The sequence below is a fragment of the Lissotriton vulgaris genome, chromosome 5 (genome assembly GCF_964263255.1).
Source record: "Lissotriton vulgaris chromosome 5, aLisVul1.2, whole genome shotgun sequence".
Lineage (NCBI taxonomy): Eukaryota > Metazoa > Chordata > Amphibia > Caudata > Salamandridae > Lissotriton > Lissotriton vulgaris.
Genome location: NC_141693.1, coordinates 260,152,031 through 260,175,767, shown reverse-complemented (window position 1 = coordinate 260,175,767; position 23,737 = coordinate 260,152,031). Strand labels below are relative to the sequence as shown.

At 44.4% G+C, this 23,737-nt stretch overlaps 1 protein-coding gene across 2 annotated transcripts; it reads right to left on the bottom strand.

The window, feature by feature from the left end:
- Nucleotides 1–9,656: 9,656 nt before the first annotated feature.
- Nucleotides 9,657–22,567, bottom strand: LOC147710649 (TAR DNA-binding protein 43-like). Of its 2 annotated transcripts, XM_086921324.1 has the most exons (7): nucleotides 22,398–22,567; nucleotides 21,643–21,889; nucleotides 21,232–21,392; nucleotides 13,104–13,244; nucleotides 12,250–12,357; nucleotides 11,497–11,664; nucleotides 9,657–11,407 (listed from the first exon to the last, which is right to left on the bottom strand). In XM_086921324.1, exons 2-7 carry the CDS (start codon nucleotides 21,881–21,883, stop codon nucleotides 10,856–10,858), a joined length of 1,371 nt encoding a protein of 456 aa, XP_086777450.1. In that variant the 5' UTR covers nucleotides 21,884–21,889; nucleotides 22,398–22,567; the 3' UTR covers nucleotides 9,657–10,855. The 2 variants fall into 2 exon arrangements, with proteins under 2 accessions (XP_086777450.1, XP_086777451.1); XM_086921325.1 differs by lacking the exon at nucleotides 12,250–12,357.
- Nucleotides 22,568–23,737: the final 1,170 nt, after the last annotated feature.

Here is a 23,737-nt window from a genome sequence, read left to right as displayed (position 1 = left end):
AGGAGGAAAACATTAGCAAGGCCAATAGTTCTCATTTCACCGTGTAGTACGCCAATGTTATGAATGTTGTGCAAGCATCAGTGCACACTGCCACTATTTAGTTTTATTTTTAATTCAGCGTTCCAAGGTGTAAGAGTCCACTCAAAATGGAAAACTGAGTGACTCTGCAACAAAGGCAGGTGAAGGTCCTATATATACACACATTTTTTTGAGGTGTGAAATTATGGGAGGTGTAAGGTAGAAGTCAAAAATGGTTGAAGGGGGATGGATAATAAATTGGACGAAATCCTATCTCTACGTGTTATACAGCGAAGTCCTCGACCTGCAGCGTAACTGTCCTATACAGAGAGCTAGAGACAGATTTAAATATCTTGGGATTTATATTTCTCTCGATCCCGCAAATCGACATGCTAAGAATGGAGAAGTTTCTTTTCTGTAACTCCAGTTCTGTAGTAGGGGTATCTCGGTTATAGTCATAATCTAGTGAATAGTCCCGCCCATGTGCGTGGACCCCGGAGCAATCAAAAATAATCTTAGAGTGTCGAAAAAATGCAGAACTGCACAGACACTGAAGCGAGAATTTAAAGACATATAATGCAGCCTATAAACAGGCTACACTGTCCAGTACTTCAACTAGAAATTCCACCAAAAATCCACAAAACAGCAAAGCCTGTCCAGATTTCCCTTGCCTTAGCAGCAAAAACCCTCTGGAATGATAGAGAGGAAGACATGGACAGACAAGCCCCATAGGCTGCCATTATGTGGATCAGAACAGGATACTGTGCCTTTAAGAGAACTTTCCAGAACTTCACAGTATCCCAGAATGCCCTGCAGGTCCCTCTTACTTTCAGTTCTTTTTGAAGGCGTAACACGCCAGACCTGTAGCATTCCTTACATGAATATCTCTCCAGCGGGAAGGAGGGCGGGCACTTAGGACTATAACAGAGATATCCCTACTACAGAACTGGAGTTACAGAAAAGAAAATACTCCTTCTGTAGTAGGGGATCTCTGTGTATAGTCATAATCTAGTGAATAGAATGGCAAGCCCATCCCCACACCAAAGCGGTGGTGGAGAAAAGAAATCGACACCACTATTGTGCGAACTAATTCCGCAGCGAAGCCTGTCCAACCTGAGCATCCGCCCTGGCATCAGTGTCCAGACAGTAATGCTTAGCAAAGGTATGAACCGACTTCCAAGTGGCGGCCTTGCAAATTTCTGAAATCGGCACATTACGGAGCAAGGCTGTCGTGGCAGCCTTGCCCCTGGTGGAATGAGCCTTAGGTTTACCTCCTAAGGTCTTATTAGCTTTCTGGTAACACAGATGTATGCAGGACACAATCCGCCTAGAGATGGACTGCTTAGAGGTCGCAAGACCCGTCCTGACCGATCCATAATTGATAAACAATTGGTCTGACCTACGAATACCTTAGGTCTTATCCAGATAAAATTGCAACACCCTCCTAACATCCAGGGAACGTAAAGACCTTTCCGCTGGAGATAAAGGATTCTGAAAAAATGTAGGCAAAGTTATAGTCTGGTTGACATGAAAATCAGAAATAACCTTGGGAAGAAATTTAGGGCGAGTACGCATAACCTTAGCAGCATGAAATACAGTATAATGTTCATTACAACACAACGCCTGAATTTCACTCACCCTGCGGGCCAATGTAATGGCCACGAAGAACGCCGCCTTCTAGGACAGGTGCTGCAACGAAGCCTTATGAATGGGTTCAAAAGGCTCCATCAAACTGGATAGCACCACATTCAATTCCCATGAAGGCGAATGAAGCCTGACAGGAGGGAACACTTTCTTCAAGCCTTCCAAAAAGTCTTTGATCACAGGGATCCGGAAGAAGGAAGTCTGTGAAGGGCTTTTCCTGTAGGCAGTCAATGCAGCGAGATGAACCTTAATGGAATGAACATTAAGGCCAGACCGCGCCAAATGCAGAAGGTAAGGAAGGATGACATCCTCCTTGCACGTCGTTGGGTCAAAGTTCCTGGACACACACCAGACACAAAACCTCTTCCACTTGTAAGCATAAGAAGTCCGAGTGGAAGGTCTCTTAGACTCCTTCAGTATGTCCATGCAATCTTCGGGCAAATTCAAAATGGCCATATTGCTCTCTCTCAGGAGCTATGCCGTCAAACTCAAGGACGAGAGGTTGGGGTGCAACATCTGCCCATCGGAACTTCGTGAGAAGGTCCGGCCTGCACGGCAGCCGTATGTGTGGAAGGAGAGACCGGTGTAGAAGGTCTGTGAACCACCACTGACTGGGCCATTCCGGGGCAATCAGGATCATCCGTGCCCTGGACCGGGACAGCTTGATGAGCACACTGGAATCAGGGGAATGGGCGGAAAAGCGTAAACAAAGAGAGAAGCATCCGTCACAATAGTCTGAGTAGGGATGTCCTTGTGGAAGGGAACCCCTCTGAGGAGATTCTCCGCTGAACACCACCACTTCAGAGACTGAAGAACATGCAGAGACAGTCGTATCTTGTCGTCCCAAGATCCTTTCATCTGGCCCCATTGGTCCTCCAAGCACTCCTGCAGAGGTCTCATGTGTAGCCGTGCGTGAGGAGTGAGGAAGATACAAGAGGCCATCGACCCCAGTAGAGAAGACACCGTCCTCACTGTTGTAGATGAAGCGGTCATAAAGAGCCTGAGCCTTCTGAAGGATCGATCGCCGTTGCTCCTCCGAAGGAGACACGCTTGCTGACAGCGTATTGATGGTGGCTCCCAAGTATTGAATGCACTGGACCGGGATCGGGACAGACTTGGACATGTTGATGTGCAACCCCAACTTGTTCTAGAGAACGCATGTCTTCTGGAAGTCTGCCTGAGCTTCCGAGAAGGAGGCCTTGATCAACCAATCGTCCAGGTACGGGTAGACAAACACCTTGTTCTTCCTGAGGTGTGCCGCTACCACTGCCATGCACTTCGAGAACGTTCTGGGCGCAGATTTCAGCCCTAATGGCAGCACTGTGTTTTGATAATGGTTGGTGCCGACTTGAAATCGCAGAAACTTCCTGTGTTTGTATGCGATGGGCACGTGGGAGTAAGCATCCTGTAGGTCTATGGCACAAAGCCAGTCCCCCTGTTGCAACTGAGGATAAATCTGATGCAACGACAGCATGCAAAACTTTTCTCTGCGAATCCACTTGTTTGCCTGCCGCAAGTCCAGAATGGGCCTGAACTCGTTCTTGTCCTTCTTGCGAACCAGGAAGAACCGGGAGTACAGACCTCTTCCTCTTTGAGACAGAGGTACGTCTTCTATCGCCCTTTTCCTTAACAAGATATCGGCCTCCGCCTGGAGCTTGCGCAGTTGATACTGCGAGCTGACCGGAGGGATCGCTGGAGGAGGGCTGAACTTGAAATTGAACGCTTCCTCCCACCGGAGCGGGTAACAGATGAAAGGGAAGTAACCGCTCAGGGTCGAGACCCGGCCGGGCCCTTGTTCGCGGTAGAGGACTGTTGTCCCCCTCTACCCTTCTGACGCTTCTGGAAGGGTCTCCGGAACTGCTGCTGTCCCGAAGACTGTCCCCGTCCTCTTCCTTGTGCGCTGTAGCGCCTCTGGAAAGGCCTGAAGGATTTCTTCTCTTTGGGCTTATCCAAGCCCACAGCCGTCAGGGTCTCCGCCTCCGCCTTTATGCGGGCCATCTCATCATCTGCCTGCTTTCCGAAAAGGGTCTCCCCGGAAAAGGGCAGATTGGCCACCCGCTGCTGGGCCACCGGCTTGAGTGGCGCGAGCCGTAACCAGGCATGCCGCCGCTGATTGATTCCATGGCAGTAACCATGTGCGGCCAACAGGGAGGCGTCTGCCGCTGCACTGATCACCTGGTTTGATACCAGCATCCCTTCCTTGAGGATCTCCTGGAAGTCCTCCCGCTTGTCTCTCTGTAGCAGTTCCACGAACTGTTGTAGGGAGTCCCACAGCGCCCGGTCGCAACGGCCCAGCAGAGCTGTATCACTGGCAGCCTTCATGGCTGTGGAAGCGGCCCCACACGCTTTCCTACCCGCCGAGTCGATCCATCGACTCTTTATCTGGCGGCACTGTGGATGACGGGGAGGTAGAATGCAATTTCCTGGCCGCCGTCACTGTCACGGAATTCGGTACTGGACCCACTCTCAGAAAGGCAGGGTCCGAATCCAGGGCCCTGTACTTCTTTAGAAGCCGGGACGGAGCGGCCTTCACCTCGGCTGGCGTGAGGAACAGCTCCTCCTCAGGTTCCTTCAATCCAGGTACCAGGCAGAAGAGGGCGAGATAAGTGCTTCTTATGAAGCGTCTTGTGAAGCGTCTCGAATATCACGGACGTCGTATGTGTTGGAGCCGTCACCGTGATACCTAGCTTCGCAGCTCCCCTCATGAGAACTTCCTGGAATGTGGCAATGTCGTACACTGGAGAGATCCTGGTCTCAGGAGAGTCCGATAAGGTCGGCGAGTAGGAATGGGTCCTGTAAGAGTCCGTGCGTGACCTAGACCCCCGCCTCCTATGGTGACGCCTTGATCTGGTGGAGGATCTATGTCGACTCCTTGACCTTCCTCTACGTCCGGAGCGTGAACGGGACCTCCTCGGCCGAGGACAATCAACCGGAACGGGTGACTTGGGTTTGGACAGAGCCTTCGGTCTAGGTGTACCCTTGGGAGGCGTCGGAAGCTTAGGTAACGAAGTCTACCTCGGAGATACCGGAGGTGGCTTCTCAGGCAACCCTGACCCAGGTTGCGGTGGAGGCAACGGAGGCAGAGTAGGCAGGCATATTCGACAAAAAACAGAGTGAGAAACCAAGAAGAAAAGCCCCACAGCACAATAAAGTACTAAAACTTCGAACATTTGTGAAAAAAAAACAAATAAGTCTCAAAAAGGGAGAGCTCAATGCTCCAGGGCCCTGCTAGCAGGACCCAGAAAAAAGAACTGAAAGTAAGAGGGACCTGCAGGGCATTCTGGGATACTGTGAAGTTCTGGAAAGTTCTCAAAGGCACAGTATCCTGTTCTGAGCCACATTATGGCAGCCTATGGGGCTTGTCTGTCCATGTCTTCCTCTCTATCATTCCAGAGGGGTTTTTGCTGAAGGCAAGGGAAATCTGGACAGGCTTTGCTGTTTTGTGGATTTTTGGTGGAATTTCTAGTTGAAGTACTGGACAGTGTAGCCTGTTTATAGGCTGCATTATATGTCTTTAAATTCTCTCTTCAGTGTCTGTGCAGTTCTGCATTTTTGACACTTTAAGAGATTATTTTTGATTGCTCCGGGGGTCCACGCACATGGGCGGGACTATTCACTAGATTTTGACTATACACAGATCGTGTATAACAATGGAGAGAGTCAGGGAAATTGCACAGATTATGTGTGGTGGGAACTCCTGGTCCCCGTAAAAGGATATAACAATGGAGGAGTGCCCCCTGGAAAGAAAAATACAGAGAAGGATTACTTCTGTATCTGGAGCTTAAGGCTCAGGTTAGCACTAAGTGACCCAGCCCTATATCGGACAGTGTTGGTCCTTGTAGAAGACCCCTCACTCACCAACCTGGTTGGTGACATGCTTCATCATCGGGGTCCCACCCCATAGGCCGAATGCCCATAGGGTGTGCTGCGTAGTGTGCTATGTGAATTAATTAAAAATAGGTCTATTTTTAATTAATTCACATAGCACACTTCGCTATTTTTAACTTTATCACACCTCGAGACACCGAAGCCTTCCTAAATAGGCACAGGTGCCACATTGTTTTTAATAGGGTCTAAGCACTCAAGAATAAAGTCTTGGAGTGAGTAGTCTTGGCCCTTTTTAATACACACATGACAGTATTTTTTTCCTGCACATACAATCAAGAAACCCGCTCCACTGTAATCAGGTGTCGCAGCACACCCTATGGGCATTCGGCCTATGGGGTGGGACCCCGATGATGAAGCATGTCACCAACCAGGTTGGTGAGTGAGGGGTCTTCTACAAGGACAAACACTGTCCGGTATAGGGCTGGGGCACTTAGTGCTAACCTGAGCCTTAAGCTCCAGATACAGAAGAAATCCTTCTTTGTATTTTTCTTTCCAGGGGGCACTCCTCCATTGTTGTTATATACACAGAGATCCCCTACTACAGAACTTCTTCCTCCCCTGGCTCGCTTGAAAAGTGATGTTGCGGGCTGGAAGAAACTCCCACTTTCGCTGTTAGGACGTGCAGCCCTATGTAAAATGATGTCTTTGCCACGGTTCCTCTATGCCCTTCAAAACACTCTGGATGTGGTACCAGCTAGTTACTTTCGGGAAGTGGAGGGATTGCAGCGTAGTTTGCTTTGGGACGGTCGATCACGTATAGCGCTGGCTAAGTTGACGCTCCCATGGTACGATGGGGGAATTGCCCTCCCTGACATTAAAAGATAATATTGGGCGTCTCAATTGGGAGCTATAAATCATGGCACTTATGGGCCTAATAAGGATCCGGGCTACGCAATGGATAGATAGCTACTCCCTGGTGGTAATTACAACAGAGCGCTTTATACTAGATATGTGGAGAAAAGTTTAACGGCCCGACCAGAGTAGCAGTACGTATATGGCCTGATGTTACCTGTTCATTGGGATGGAAGAATCGTTTGACTCTGGCTACTCAATTATTTGGTTCGGAAAGGCTAGGTAGTTTGTGGAACACAAAAGGGTTTGACAAATGGGACTTGATAGGGATCCCTACTGTGGGCGATGTTTGGGCGAAGGGTAAAAGGAAGTCAATTATGGGACTACAAACAGAATATGATTTGAATGGTATGGAATATTTTCGATATGCGCAGGTGCGGCATGCACTGAAATAGATATCCCCTGAGGGGGAGGTTATACCAGAATCATCCCCATTAGAAGATGGAATACTAGATGGGTATTTACCAGACAGGACCATCTCACTCATTTATAAAAAATTGATAAACCAGAGTTGACCTCTTGACGGAATTAAGGAATAAGTGGACGCAGGAGAGTATTGAACAAGACTATGAAGACTGGCAGTCTGCGGTCTCTTTCCCATAGGAAGTCGCGACCCCGGCCAGATTGAGACTAGTCCAATTAAAAATTTTGCATAGGATCTATGTCACCGGTCCCCGTATGATTGCAATGGGGTTCTCGGAAGATGGCTTGTGTAAGCGTGGATGTGGTAGGGTGGGAACGTTTTTCCATATACTGTGGGAATGTCGACATATGGTGGAATATTGGAATGGGGTACATGATGTAATGCATGAGGTAACAAGGGGGCGGCTCCTACCAGAAGCTAGGAGATGTTTATTGAATATTTGGGAGCCCACAGACCTAAACGTTGCGCAAACCCAATGGGTTACTCTTGGGATTAGGATTGCAAAACGGAATATTGCACAGCTGTGGGGGTCTGCGAGGCCACCTACTATGGACAGGTGTAAAGAAAGTATGGACTGGTGTATGTTCCGTGAAAAAACTGTCTACCTGGCTCGTGGCCGCCCTCGAAAATGGAACATTATTTGGGGACCTAGGAACCAATATAGAGGAAACATTTGTACACCACCTGTAATTGTTGAGCCAGACACTACTCTGTCCCCCTGATCCTTGTGTGTAAATCTGCCTATTATTTGTACCTCATGCTCCTTACCCCCCCCCCCACCGCCATGTTTGTACTAAGTATTGTACTTGTGAACGACCCTCGTCTATCATATGCACGCTGTATTTGAATGATGTCTTATGTTAATAAAAAGGAATATTAAAAAAAATGGTTGAAGGACAGCAGAGGCTCTGGAGGCAAGGAGTGTATAGCAATACAGGCACATTGGGCAGGGGTTGTATTTTAGTGAGAAAGCAATGCTCGAAGGAGGAGAGAGCAAGAAAAAAGCACGCTAGTGGAGTGCTCAAAGAAAAAAAAAACGAGTTTCCCTGAATATAAAAAGTTGCAAGCCATCCATAAGGATGATAAAGAAGCTAACAAAAGGGGACGAAAGCCATCAAATAAGCAACTGTGACAAAAAAAATTGTGTTGGCAGTGGGTTGAACAAAATCTGTATCGTCCACTAGAGGTCTTTCGCAAACAGGTAGACATGTGTGGAAAAAATGCATTGCCGTCTGAACTCGGACTGGATTGTCAGTGTGGTTATTGTAGTGTTTAAATTAATCACCTTCAGAACTCCCCTAGAGTCTGAAATCGAGTGGCACAGAGAAGGAACATATGTATATAGGTGCACACACACAAAAGCCATGTGAAAGTGAAGACAAAAAAAAAATCTAACACCCAGCACTGGGAATATTTGGGATCTTAAAATGCCTAGCTTGTGACAAAAGAATGCCTTTACTGATTTTCAGGTTGTTTGCATAACCTGAACATAGTCTCCCGACTAGTTTTTAAACTTTGCCAGAAAAGTTTTAGGGTCTCGTAGCAAGACCGCTTTAACCAATATTTACAGCTGGCTTTTTATCAGCCACTGCTATTATTTGCTGGCTTTCTCAGTGTCACCCGCTTGCTTATTTGATGGCTTTTGCATCTTCTGGAGTTGTCCCTCACCTGAATCATAGCTCCTTTAACACTTTCGACTGGATGATTTGTGTCCTTCCGATACTTACATTCAGGGAACTGTTTATTTATCATCTTTCAGCAGTCCATGGGTGTGCCTGTGTTTTCTTGCTCACACCCAAGTATACTCTCCAATTGCTACGCAGCCTTACCAGGGCATTTTTAGTCGTTTTCTTACTGCTTGCTTCTAAGTGTTTGTTTTCACCAGGAATTCCAATCCCGGCACTACTGCTCTTAACTGGGCTTTATAAAGTTTTCTACATTTGTAATCTTAGCCCATCCTGTAATGTACTTCCCTTTCTTGCAGAGCATAACACCTAAATTTGCAAGAGGCACCACAAACAAATTCGCACACCGTTTATCTCACTGAGCATTGCACGGATTAGCTCTCTTCATCCTGGTCTTCAGTACCCTTACTTCTAGCTCAGCTTGTCACACCCCACATTTAAGCATTAGCAGAGTTTAACAGTCTTGCAGCATGCGAAGTTATTTCTGTAGAGGGTCATTTGGTCTGTGAAGCTTGCTTCACTTCCGGCTGCGTTTTTTCTTAAATTCCGTTTCTGGTGGCTTGTAAATTATTTTCTAAAGAGGTCATGCTCTGATACATGTTTTTTGTCAGTGTGTTTAAAAAGCTGGCATACCTTAAATTATATTTAGTTATTCTTGGGATGGTGCCATAACATGGCACTTAAGTTTTGTTCCTGAACAGCATTCAGTCAAAAGGAGAGACGTGTCTGCCAATGTTTAAAAGCGTGTTTTCATGCCCTACGACAACTCAGTAACAACTTTATGGAAATTCATATTTCAAAGTTCTGTGGCCAACAAACACTGAATGAGGGGAAAGGCGGTGCGCATTAGTGGCTTGATTGCCACATGCACAAAGCTAAAATGTGTTCAGCATCCAATTAACTCGAGCAGGATGAGATAGTGGAAATTAGCTGAACGTGAGTTTTCAGAACTTAAGCACCAATGTTAAATCAGTGACAAGTCCATCATAAACAGAGCAAGCGCGTAACAAAGCCTTGAAAAGGGACCGGCTTTCATGTCAACCAGGGAACTGCAACACCACCAGTGTTTTTCAGACAATAGATAATATATAAGCAACAAGCCACTTTGCAGTCAAATTTAGTAGAAATTAACTAGAGAAATATCATTCAGAGCTGTAAAACAAGGACCATTTATTTAAATGTTTTAAGATTTATCTATATTTACAACTTGTAAAAAAAGCATTCAAGTGCAGAACAAATGACAACAGCAGACCGCATTCTTATAGATTTCTAACAGGCATTTTGACTCCATGACACACCAGTTCCATGTGGCACATTCTAGTGCTCGCTTCCGAAGCACAAGCTAGTTTGCAAAGCCACGCTTCCAGGTCATGAACAGAAATTACATCCCATACAACATTCACAGCAGTATACATTGAGGAAAAAAATACAAATTCATTTCAAAACGCATACAACTACATTGGTTTGCAAGGCACGGAAACCGTGCAAGTCGTCCAACAGATCGGAGGTCTTCTGAGTGCAGGAAACATTCGTACGTTACTTGCTCCCATTGCTCTGCACACTTTCTCACCAAAGCCACAGGGTCGAGAGACAATCTTGCCACGTTTGAAAAGAAAATCCATGAAAGCAACACCAGGTCTCTGCACGCGCTCTTCTCTTTTCCCTCGCTCATACCCAACCCTCTCATTCCTCGGCACCATCATCAATTCCACAAAGTTCAAACAGCCGTTTGGTCCATCTCTCAGCCTTGCGATTCTAGCGTTGGCACGAATCCATGTAATAGTGGATTAAAAATGCATCACCCACCGTGTTAAGACGAGGCACGTGCAGGGAGAATGGTGGATTGGATAGTAATCCGGCAAAAAGTAATCCGGGGAGCAATTTACAGCTGTGCTTTCAAGGGGAAGTGCTCGTTGCAGAACATTGGCAGCAAGATGAACGTAGAAATCAGTTGATGACCTCACTGTGCTTTGTACACGAGGAAGACTGTAAACAATACCCCAATTCTGAAGTTAAGCTTTCCAAACGGGTAATCTGCAGAAAGTCACTGTCCAAGAGAAAATTAGACTAAATAAAATGAACACTGACTCAATGACAAACATTGAACAGAAATGGCAGGGTAGAGTACACAAATCTCTACATCGCCGTCACTTAATTTCAACCCCTCAATTAACAAGTTATAAAATGTAGAACGTTCAATTTTTAGGTTTACAACAAAGGGAAAAACAACTGTCAAAATACTGTTGTATATGTTTGCTGCACGGTCTTAAGAGACTTGCTTACAGGTATTATACAGTATACTTACCATGAACTTAGAAAAACAAACGCACTAGATACACTGATCCTACATGCCCCACCCTGAAGATTTAGATTCCATGCTTGGAGAACCAAAGCCACCACCATTAAAGCCGCTAGTAGGGCCCTGGTTAGATGCACCCCAGCCAACAGAACCAGTGTTTGATCCATAAGCATTAGGGCCAGCTCCAAATCCCTGGTTTGGTTCTCGTGGTACATTCCCCTGCACTGGATTGTTCCCTGGTGGTCCACCAGGCTGATTCGGCTGCCCCGACAGCATTCCCATCATGCCCCAGCTGCTCTGCAGTGCAGCTTGGGCTGCAGCCATCATAGCAGGATTAACTCCAAATGGTCCAAAATTCATGCCCCCTGCAGCCCCACCTCCTCCCATGTTACCACCTGGGGGACCCCCTACACCACCACCTCCAACACCACCACCCCGAGCAGGAGGACCATATCCACCTTGGTTTCCAAAGCCTCCCATGTTCCCACCAAATCTACCACCTCCTCTGTCTAAATATCTATTTTTAGGTTCTGCATTGGATACATGCACGCTGACTCCTTTAATAATCAAATCTTCTCCGCAAAGTGACTGGGCAACCTATAAATCAAGAAGAAAAATACAGTAAATTTCTTTTAACATCATACAATTAAAAACTGAAGTGTCAAGTTTTCAACTTTGTATAGTACCTGATCATCAGCAAATGTAACGAACGCAAAAGCCCTGAAGGGTTTAGGGATAAAGACATCAACAACTTCGCCATATTGGGTAAAGAACTGTCGAAGTTCCTCTGCAGATACGTCTTCCGTAACACGCCCTACAAAGACCTTCCGACTGCGAACTGGTTCATCAGGACCCTGCAGATGGAAGGTAAAAACCAATTACCATCGAGTCCAAATAATCATACATCATTACAAACTACTAGACATTTCCACGTTTTCTAGCCATAACTAGTGGTAAGCTGTAGAACATCCCCACAACACTAGGATTGGCTAACTCTGCAGACCTTGCCACAAGCAACTTACTTGCGGAGATGCCTTTATGGTACAAATTAAGTCTAGGTCTTGTAACTCAGTCCAGTGTACATAAACAAAAAACTGATTAAAACATAAGTACGCCCTCCCCACCAAAAGTAAACAAACAACTTGGAGAACACGCTATAACAAACAACCTAGGACAGATCTCACCACCTTCCCATCAATGCCTGTCAACGAACACACACACACGTTTGCAAAAAAAAAACTTCACGAGTAACTGTCGTTTGATAAGCGGCTGAACACAGGACAGAAAAGTGTGGGTAACAGAGCAGAAGACTAATGTATACTAACTATGGAACAAGGTCATTAAAGGACCATTTTCAATGCCGAAATTGAAGGTCACTACATGAGGTCGCTCACAGTCCTGAAACTAGCCAAAGGGCCTGTAAAATACTGAAAGCTTACCGAGTTCCAGTAATGCGAGGGGGAGCTGTCTGCATCCCCGCCCCATTCGTAGTAGCTGTGCTTCCCTCCGGTATTCATATAGCCCGCCATCTCCGGGTTACTAAAATACTAAAAAAGATATCCTATGCTCATGTGCCGCTACTAGGGTTTCCTGGCCAGAGTCCAACCAAGGAAAAAACATTACAGCAAACTTATAAGGGTTCTATAAGTATGTGGAGCACCAGATATGGCCCCAACTTAATTAGAAAAAAAAAATTAAAGTGGAGGGGGGGTAAAAGTTTTTGAGCACAAGTAAGCAGCAACAGTGGGTGACGAAATTATACACCCAAAGTGTTTAAACATGGGGTATTCTTTTAAACAGTTCTACTCGGCAACGTGTAAACTTACTAAAGCATACTCTACCTCGCACACATCAACTCACACCCCCTCGGATAAAAACCGTTTGGAAGCGGAAACAACTTTATGCATTAAAATAGGATATTGGTGGTTGGTGCACAGGCAATTCACAGAATTATTCAAAAAGAGTTAGAGCTGCTAGTGCTGCCGGCCATTTCAAATCTTACTGGTAGCTCAGATGGCATTAAGACAATCCAAGAACAAGGAACTATTATTTTCCAAAGATCTGTCTAACGTGAGAGGGATGTATTGGCGACTGGTTACAATGGGCAGTGGTCATGGTAGTGTTCTATTCTAGAAATAACATGATACATTCAAGCATGCAAACACTTCACACTTGAAACCACACCATGCAAGGTGATCAGGAAAATTTTTACCATTAAAAAAAATATATCAGTCTGAAATTAGTGCTAAAAATTACTCAGCCATTTATCAAAGACCCATCATGCTTCATTTACCTTGGAGTTTGGGAACTTGCAATCGCACCATCGCCCATCAATCATGTGCCGCTGTGACATCACTTTCACTTGGGTTTCATACTCGGTAAACCGCACAAATCCAAATCCTTTTGAATTGCCAGTTTTTGCATCTTTTTTCACCTATTAAAAGTCGATCCGTATAGAAAAATTGAAAATGTAAGCAAACGAATCAAATGAAGTTACGCACTCGATAAATAAAAAGATTTTGCAGAGGCCACTAGCTATTTGGTGCAGTCAGACTTATGGAGTACTACAGGTACGTACATTACAATGAGATGGCACTACTTGCTCCACCGATGACTCTGCGAACAAGGACTGAGCTCAAAACTTAAATATTAATTGGAGACGCAAGTAGATGGAAAAAGACTGGTGTATGTAAACCCAATACACATTCGCCACTATTAAAAGCCAATATGGGTTTAAGAGGTAGTTACTGTCTGATCCGTCCTCGCAACTATTTTTAGCAGGCGTATTTTTCATTCAGTAATCCTGTATAATGGAATAGATATAGGAAACCAGAATTTAAATATTCTTAATTTAAAAGGCTCAGCCCAGAGAACTTAACTTCTGTGTACAACCTCCCAACTTTCCATCACCAACCGAGGAAAAGAGAGCAAAAACACAATTACAAGACAAAAAGATATATATTGGCATTTGTTAGTTTGACTCCAGAGTTTATAAGACAGTAAACACAATGTATTACTGAGTTCTGGGAACTTGTTTCATGGGTCCATAGCTTTCTTTGTAGCTGGAAAGTCATACATTAAGATGACCCTGCACGCAGCCGGCAGCGATATCAACAATGTAAGGTGTAATAGAAGAATAGTATTTCCTAGTCTCACATTTTATCTGTCAACCAGCAGGCAGCCACAGGGAGTCAACATTTTCTTTTCTGAATGCACTGTTATTTAAGGCATATGAAGCAACATATAGCTTATTAAAACGTGTATTAATTAGTGCTCAGCAAAACAGATGGTTCACTTGTACATAGTACCAAATTTTACAGTTAATAAAAGCAAGCAGACAATTGTCTAGATAACTCTATACAGCATCCCCAAAGCTGTGCAGCTTGAAAGACAAGCATTGAAAATGCAATAGGTCTCGCCTTTAAGTTAAAGCCATTTGCTTTGCTAATGGTATTGTATAGCAAAGCAAATGGCTTTAACTTAATGAAAGGCGAGACCTATTGCATTTTTAATGCTGAAAAATAAGAACATTTAATATGAGATGAGATCTTACATTACAGCGAGCTGTTGAAGCCTCGGTTTGAGATAGACGAACTGTGGGGCAGAAGGCCATACGGACGGGTGGGGCGCTGTGCACATTACGCATCATCATTGTGTTCTTAGATGGACTGCTATATATGTCATGAATGTAGGTAAGAGTAGTCTTAAAATGAGCTCATGCACATCATCTTGGGTACATCACAGTGGTGGGGCACACGAGCCGCTGATAAACTCTGGATGAGGGTTATGTGTTGTATGTACCCTCAGAGAGGGTCTCGTGTACCTCAAAAGGTTTGGGTGTTGCATCTTCAGATGGATTTTAATGCACGAGTCCAGGTGGTCCGACTCAAAATACCAGAATTGCCTTTAAACAGCTTACTGCAGACCTGAAACCAGCTAGACGTTTGGTTTGAACTGTTCCTATTGGAGCAGAACCACAGCAGATTTCGATATGGCAAGTTTCAGCCTGAGGAGTCATGGTGGTAAAAAAACGATGGACTAGATTGCGGCCCAAAGTTATTACCAGTGGCTGAGATTACCACATTAATCCATCCATGCGCCACCATATGCCTTGACATGGGTCACATGCTCACTGACCTATAGGACTTAAGCTACCCAGACGGGGGTCGGGTACTCACTGCCTTAGGACTCAAGCTGCACCTACTGTTGAGGTCCAAATAGGATGAAACCAAGCTGGGGTTGCTTATGTTCCTATTCAGAGGTCAACTAGTCCTTTGTGAGGAGGAGGAGCAGGGATATTTACATATGGCTGCTTCCTGCTTTTGGTGACATGCTGGGGGAAAACGATGCTGTGTATTGTGGTTCAGGGAAATTATAAGCGAACCACCCATCACTGTTTTGTTTTCTTTAATGTCAAAAGGCAGCACTACAATCTGTTTTGCCCGACTCCATTTTAGCCTAAACTGCTCCTAGCTTCCTGCTATAGTGTTTTTCAGAATGGAATGTCCTGGTTTCATTAATGTGAACCAAGCATTTTCTTGCCCGTGTAGTAAGCACTGGCACGGCTTACTTTATAATGGCATAACCTGCAAGCACACAGAGTAATATAGTTTAAATCTGACTGGTTGATTACAGCCTATTTCCCAAAAATGGCCACAAGGTGGCACCATTCGCACTCAGGCGCCAGGATGCCCCTTTGCTGGGGCAGCTGTGCGCGGTACAAATAAAAATAACATAACAGTCAATTGATAAGCTTCTCTAACTGCAGAAGAGAGTTTATCGCTAAAAATAGGATTATGGTTCCAGACTCGTTCAAAATTCCTATCCAAATAAGCTGTTGTGCATGCACACCTGACTGTATAGTTTGAAATAATAAAGGGGAAAATAAAATAATGATAATTTAAGTAGTAAATAAACAAAAAAATCATAGGAAGACAAAATGCAACAGAAAAGAATGATTATGAGAAAGACCCAAAGAAAAGAGAAAAACAAGCTCTCGACTTTGTCAAAGGCAGCTTGTTTATAATTGAAATGCACTTTCACTTTAAGTGAAAGCGCGATGCAAAAATAAACACGCGCCTGTTTTTTCCAAAGGCGAATGATAAAGTGTGTAGCGACTAATTAGGAGACACTGTCTCCCACCGCCAGTAAGAGATCCAATTCCGCTGGGCGTGAATATAAGGAGACAGGATGACAACAAGCAGCAATTGACATACCTTTGGTGCAATCATTGCAAAATTGTAAATTGATACTTGTATAGCGCACTACTCACCCGCAAGGGTCTCAAGGCGCTTGTACGAATACCGCTGTGGAACCCATCCTGGCTTTCCCTGTGAGGTGTCCACGCCTGGGCACCCCTAAGGTGGAGGCCAGGCATCCTTAGCGTTGTGGGGGCTGTTGTGGAGATTAAGCAAGCTAATGCCCAGAGTTGCAGAGTGGGACTCCATGATTAGAATAGGCACCGAGGCGAGAATTATCAGGTCCGTGGAATTTTGAGCCCAAGACCCACCGAGGCGGGGAATTGAACACTGGTCCCGGGCTAGACCTCTGCATCAGGGTCTGACGCTCTAACCATTGAGCCACACTTCTCCACTCGCCTTTGGCATAATTTGTTACGCCAAACGAGGCGCACAAATCCAAGCAGCTTGGACACTGATTCCAAGACACCTCGTATGACGAGAGCAGCGCATGCGTTGCTTAAGTCAGGCCGAGACCCAAAAAAACTCAATGAGAACCATAGATGCCATTTGCCATTTCGTAGGTGCGCACACACCCCCACAACAGTCCAAACGTTTTTTTTTGGGGGGGGGGGGGGCATACTGTGGAGTGGAGCTGGGTCATTAACCCGTTAACCGTGGCGGTAATTCCGCCGTGGTGCGGGCGTTTCCGTGCGCGGCCACGTCTGCCATTGGCCGACGGCAGCACTGGGGAGGTAGTGCTGCTGTCGGACAATGGCCGACGGCAGCAATTAAAGGGTTAAAGTACAAAAGTAACAGCCCACCATAAAGGAAGTGTGGAAAGAAACTGAGTGGAAGAAACAGAACAAGCAGGATGGAGTAATTAAACAAGGAAAACAGGTTCTCATGAAATAATTAAAAAAAAAAAAAAAAGTAGCGCCTGAAAATTGAGCAGCAGAAAACAAGTAATGCAGCCAGTCTAAGGGAGAGTACAAACACAAAAGTTGAAGTAAAGTCCAGACAAACTAACGAACGCCAAGCAAGCCACAGAGAAACAACGAAGCAAACCAATGGCAGTCAACGAACGGACTCTAAATCAGCTGGAAGCAAAATACATCTTGCAAAAGAGTGCCGATGTCCAGTAGGCAAGACCTAAAGAATGGAGGAGCTGGGACTGGATTCCAGGTTTCCGGCATCCATTTCCTAGGCAAAACAGAACTTAAAATGCATGGAAATAGAGCTCACATTCTATGATCTTTCGGACGTAGCGGCTGGCCTGTAAATTTTTATATTAAGGAACCCTTGTCTAAGAAAGGGGAGTGAAGAAAAACTATCCTTAGAGGCTTATTCTTCCAAATGTGAAGATACCAGGAATGTATTACACGAATTGCAGAGCACTGTGCGGTTAGAGGTTCAAATATATCTATATGAATTATTTACCACCTTGTTTCTAAATCGTGTGCCCTTACATCAGCAAAAAACCCTCCCTCCTAAACTTATAGAAAGCCCTCAAGACCCACCTTGCTCTACACAGGACAGCATCATACTCCCCCCGGAATCGCTTTAAGCCTAACAGACATCCTCCCTAGCAGTACTCTGGTGCTTAATAGCTAGACATGCGAGAATATAGCCCTTTAGCCCGCTGTAGCGGCTATACCGGCTATTAAAGGCCTAAGCAGAAGGCCTTTAACACCATCGCTGCTAGGGATTCCCCTCCTGTGCAGAGTCTAGTTTTTTCCCATTGTTCATGACAAGCCCAGCTCGTCATAAGCACAGGAGCACTGTACTGCATGACGAGCTGAGCTCGTCATGAGCTGGGAAGGGGTTAACAAGGTAGCAGAACTGTAATAGTAGGTATAGCCCAGCTACGAAGGGCTATAAGGCTATTAGAACATTATGCCACTAGAGAATGTTCTAACAAATAAAACAGAGGCCTCTCGGAGTTCGAGGGGGTTTAAATCCTCTCAGGCTCCTAGAGGCCTGTGAAAACATTGCAATGTTGCTTTGTGGGCCTTTACCGGCCCGTAGAAGCACAGCGCACTCCATTGTCTTCAATGGAGTGGTCTACATTTCAAAGTTCTAATATAGCCTTATAGCCCACCGTAGCGGGCTATACTGGCTATTAAAGGCCGCTGAATCGTTAAAGGCCCGAGCCGAAGGCGAGAGACTTTAACGAGACAGCAGGACTTTAATTGCCAGTATAGCCCTGCTACGAAGGGCTATAAGGCTATTAGAACATTCTGCCACTAAAGGGCAGAATGTTTTAACAAATTAAACAAAGGGTTTCCCCAAGCTCGAGGGGATATAAATCCCCTCGAGCTTCAAGAAGCCTTTGTAAAACACTGGAATGTTGCTCTGCGGGCCTTTACTGGCCCGTAGAAGCAGGGAGCACTCCATTGTCTGCAATGGAGCTCCCAACATTCCAATGTTCTAATATATATTATCTACTGGCACTCGCCAGTAGGTAGTTATACTTAGGACCCAGTTTCCATAGTAATAGGTTTGGTTTTACTAATAACGTGGGCGACATTTGACAAATCTTCCTTTCTTTTTAAACTTGCACGTCTAAGGTTTCTGGTTGATTCATAAAGCGGGGACTGAGAAGGGGGATTGGGGGTATCCCAAAACAAGTTTCTCCATGCAATTCCCTATAGGGAAGTTAGATAAAACTATAGACCGAACCACTGAATGGAATTACAACAAACATGGCAGAAAGCTAGATCTTGGTACAAGTGCTTTCCTTAGTTTGGTGTAAATCTGTTCAGTAGTTTTGGCATTACAAAAGCAAAAAGATGCTTATGTAGCGACGCAGTTCCACGAGCCAACAGTACACTGTAGTTACCTGGCCCAAACCTGAGAAATACACAAGTGAACACCTTTTAGGTTTCGCCTAGGCAGTGCTTGTACTGTTTCTTCGAGACATGCAGCAGTCAGGATATGGACATTACGTTCCGCCAATCTTTACAACTGCCACCTATTCCTGTCCTTATAAATGATGGCTTTTGATTTGTCAATAGGCTTAGCAGTCCCTTCCTAGCCCATAAGGACAGCCCCTCTTACATGTGTCCTTACTCCCTATCTTTCATTAGCAGTTCAGGAGAACTATTCACTTAATTTAAGGTCTTGCAGAAGGCACAACATAATGTATGAGTGCATAACAAAGGCAGCCACTTTTATATCCAACCCACACAGCACTGCCTCTTTGAAGCACGTTAGGAGCGTCCCACCAAACGGTATATGCCTTCAAAAATGGGGAAGTAGTGTTATGCTACTATGTTTAATTCATAATTTTGCTTTTATTCAATCTTTTTAGTTTCTGGTTACACAAAAACTTCAACATAGTAACCAAATGGTACACAATGCTTAATTTCAAAATCTTGCCTATGGTGCTCATGGCTCTTCAGAATAAAAAAAAACAGATATGTTGCTAATATATTACACTCCATAGCCCAAGGGTAAAAAAAAAAATGTACGCCAATAGCTCCAACTGAAAATGTGCAAGACGCATTGCATTTCTAATGCTTGTTTTATATACGGTTAGGGACTGGACACTGAGGTCACAAATGATCCTCTATGTATTAGGGATGTCGAAATAGCTTATTTTAAGCTCCTCTGGCTTGGGCTTTATAGATTTCAAGAATGGAGGAAACCGATTTAGAGGTGGATTCCCTGTGCAATTTTAGGACCCCCCCTTCCAGATATCTGCACCAACCTGAGTTTAGCCGTAGCAATCTGGGGGCCCCATTCCATGTTGTCTGTGAGGGTGACACTAAAAATTTTCGAATACTGTTACCCTTTCCAGAGTAGTGCCATTTAAGGAGGGGTTGGTACGGGTGGTCATAGGTGGATTACAGACCATATACTTGGTCTTTAGCGTGTTAATTTCCAATCCCCATTTGGTACAAAAACTGTCAAGGGCACGCTGTATTCCCATCAGGGATTTAGAAAATAGAAGGGTGTCGTCTGCAAACATCAATGCCACTACCTGGCGGAACTGTGGAGGCCCTCTTCATCAGAATACATTCTCAGGGCAGAAAACAGTTTTTAAGATCTTTATTTGCTCTTCCAGCCAGTACTCCTCTTATTCCCATGAGAATGGATCTAGGAATTAGACCAATAGATGAAGAAATCGGTCTTCGCCCACTAACATATTGGTGCTGACTGTGGTTTACCCCAGAATTGAAGCACTTTAGATCCGAAGTTAAAGAACTTATGGGCCTGCCTGGGATGGAAAAACTCCAGTGGTTTGCTTACATAAAAAATGAGAGCAAGAGGCTGGGTAATTTAGATTGTTGGAGCAACCCTCAAGTAGCCTGCGTAGAGAGGTCACTCGCTGACCTGGTGAGACTATTGTAATCACCAGATGATGGATATCCTTAGCAAGCTCTTTAACCATAGAGTTTTAGTACTAAAGAGGAGTACAGATTGGAGCCCTTTTTGGATATGATTTTGCCGAGTGCAGCAAGGAAAGCATGTACAATTCAGGCATGGCACACTACCACTTAGGGTATTTTCTTCTAAAAAATGGTCACAATGTAAGCTCCTAGAAGGCACAGCACGTTGCGAACAGGAGGAAACAGCCTCCGTTTTTTCTGCCCCTACTACAAGCTTATCAGGCAGCGTTGGCTTGTCCAACTATGTAGAAATCTGGGGTTTAAACATTATCAGGCATTTAGAATTCTGAAATGTGAGACTTCCCTTTTTGTATTTTCTGTTTCCCGCTTCTTGCTCGCTATGTGGCGCACGTCACTCAATTTTCTCCTGATTAAATTGTTATCCCCAGCCCATTTTAGGTGTGTCATATGTGTTTTGCTTGCTCAGTATTTGTCCTTGTCCCCCCCGCTTAACATTTTTAACTTTTCTACTTCGTTTTTAACCACTTATTTAGCTTTTATGATCTCCATTTGAGTAATTCTTTTTAATGCTGATGCACATTGTCTTAATGTTTTTATATGTTTGCATCTTTAATGGTTTATGACCGAAATAAAGATTTGAACGGATGCTTATTTTAAGGATTCAGGTGGGAGTTCACTTGATACATTATGATCCCAACGGTGCCAGAAAATATTTAGTGTATTAATTACCACATCCTTTCAAGACGACCCAAGTCTGGTACGAATCTTGCACTTCTCTTGAAAAAGGTCACCCGGACAGTAATGCCCCTTTGTTCCCAGAAAGAGGGCCTTAAATTAGTTCCGTTCAGCAACAAAGTTTAGTAATCAAGTGAAACACACCAGTACTAACCTGCACCATAACAACTTCTCCGAAAGTGCTAAAGTAGTCCTTCAGGTCTTGCTCAGACGTCTTCCAAGGAAGCCCCAAAACAATCAGATCTGAAGTTTTCACAGCACGCTTCACTTTTACAGCGGAGGATCCATCGGATTCATCCATTTTCCTTTTGTTATCTAAAAACAAATACAATACATATATCTACTCCGTCTATGAAAAGCCAACAACAATTATAGTGCAGGAATTATAATGACATCAAATTTACATTGCCCTTGACTAAAAGTGTAGCTGGACGGTCTGAACAAATCACACAAATAGTTAACAGCCACCTTACGAAATGAGGTTTCACAGGACTGCAGTATCCAGATATAAATAAATGTGTTAAATATGACAAGTCAAATCAATAATTTTTTTTAGAAAACCTACCTTTAGGATAATTAACCACATAAACCAGGTTCCCCCAACCACTCTCAGGGGCATGTAGTATTCCTTCTACTAGCCGGACTCCCCTCATACATTGGTTGACTGGGTTTCTGTATCGCAGACCGCAAGCTCCGGGAAATTGGGCAGAAACGGTGGAAAGAAGGACCGTGCCATCATCCTCGGAGGGAATTTCCATGGGTTCATCATTCTCGTCCTCCGTAATACGGATATATTCCATCTCCATGGCAGCCTTAAAGGTAGAAATCATGCAGTTCAAACAATAAAGTTTACTGGGCAGCAACCTCAACGGATATACATGGATAAAACGCATGGGCTCATTCATTTTGAAACTCTATAGCGCAACTATGGGCGATAGTACTATACAGCGAAGCCCTAACCCGATTCGGGTATCTCAAGTGAGGGACTTAACTTAAAGGGAATAACGTGGTTGCCATCATAACCACTTACATTTAAATAACGACACGCGTTGGCGTCCATGAGCTTGCGACTTATCAACAGGCCGCCTGACACCGATCCCAGATTGCCCAACGCGGTGAGCTTAACGCTTTCGCACAAAGTTTGTATTATTCGTAGACACGATAAAAGGCATGGTCACCACGAGAGCGCCAACGGGATATTACATACTCATTCTTTTAACCAACTACCTCCCCACATCAGAAGTTGGAATCGTTTCGAAAAAGTATTGGGTATATTTCCTGTGAATGACCTTCTACGCGCTGCACTACCCGGAATCTTACCCACTGCGAAGGCGACGATGTGTTCTGATTAGTACGCGAGGTCGACAGCGTAGCGCCCGTCAAAAGGCTTCTATCACTCTGCTGCTGTAAGGAATCCGTATCTTAACGGCCAACCACCTCAGTGCCGTTCATGAACAAAATGGCCGCAATTAGGTTGCCCGCGCGAGGACAACGGCGTACTATGGCCGCGACCAATATACAACTCAGTGCTAGAAGGGGGGCGCGGGAGACGCCACCCTGTGTTATCAACCTTTCAGGAAACCAGAAGGCTGCCTTTAGTTCTTGCTATATGCGCTACTATAAAGTACATTACTTTATTCAACAATTACCAGAGTTGATGGTCGTGAGTATTATTGTCGCAAGCACAAGAATTTTGTGAATTCCCTCTCCAAAATACTTGGAATGGTCCAACCGGCAGTACTTCCTACCTTTACTCATGCGCAGAAACAATCGCGCGAACTAGAGCGGGAACCAATATTTTTGTGTTTTCTGTGTTCTGCGCATAAATAGCGGCCATATTTGGGATTCAGGCGTAAATGCGGAAATAACACAAGGTTTACTCGCACTATTGTTTTAAACTCAGGTGTCAATTTCTGTTCCATTATACATTAACAATGCAAAATCATGTCATGACCAGCTTTTGGATTTGTTTAATATAGCGCGAACACTTCCGGGGGTGAGAGGGGGGGTTAGGTTGGGGTAAATTTAAGAAATGACCATACATGCCAACATTTCAGGACAGGGACGTGGGAGATTTAAAATAACAATCATTTGCAATGCAATAGGTCTCGCATTAGGAAAGTTTGAGCTATTGGTACTGTAAATGACAATTTTTTTATTTATGTGTTGGTTTTGAAAATAGCGAAATTAATAGCTTTGTCATTTACAATGCCAATAGTTTTAACTTTCGCAAATGTGACACCTATAGCATTTGTACTGCAACATGTGTTGTGTTTACGTGACATAGATATATTGATATTACGAATAACAATGGCTTTTAATGTTTTTAAATAATTAACACTTAAATAAAAGTTATTGTAATTTATAATGGCAATAGCTTAAACTTTTGTAAATGACTTTTATGAAGATTATGTTCAGTGTACTTTATTGTGACAAAAATCCAAGAACAGAAGTGAATTATTAACATCTTTTTGTGACATTTGTAATAAAGCTTGAAACATTGAGATAATATATTTGAACCAGTTTTTGTTGAATGGTTGAACAGATTGATGTTGTGGTGGCGGTAAGTGATGTTGTGGTGGCAACGAGTGATGCTGTGGTATTCAGTGATGCTGTGGTGGCGCATAGTGATGTTGTGGTGCCCCTGAGTGATTCTGTGG

Coding starts and splice junctions, on each gene's coding strand:
- LOC147710649 (XM_086921324.1), bottom strand. CDS start 21,883: ATGGAGATGGAATATATCCGTATTACGGAGGACGAGAATGATGAACCC. Junction 13,245..21,231: donor GAGAAGTTGTTATGGTGCAG/GTTAGTACTGGT, acceptor GACTTTTAATAG/GTGAAAAAAGATGCAAAAAC. Junction 11,408..11,496: donor TTACATTTGCTGATGATCAG/GTACTATACAAA, acceptor CTTGATTTATAG/GTTGCCCAGTCACTTTGCGG.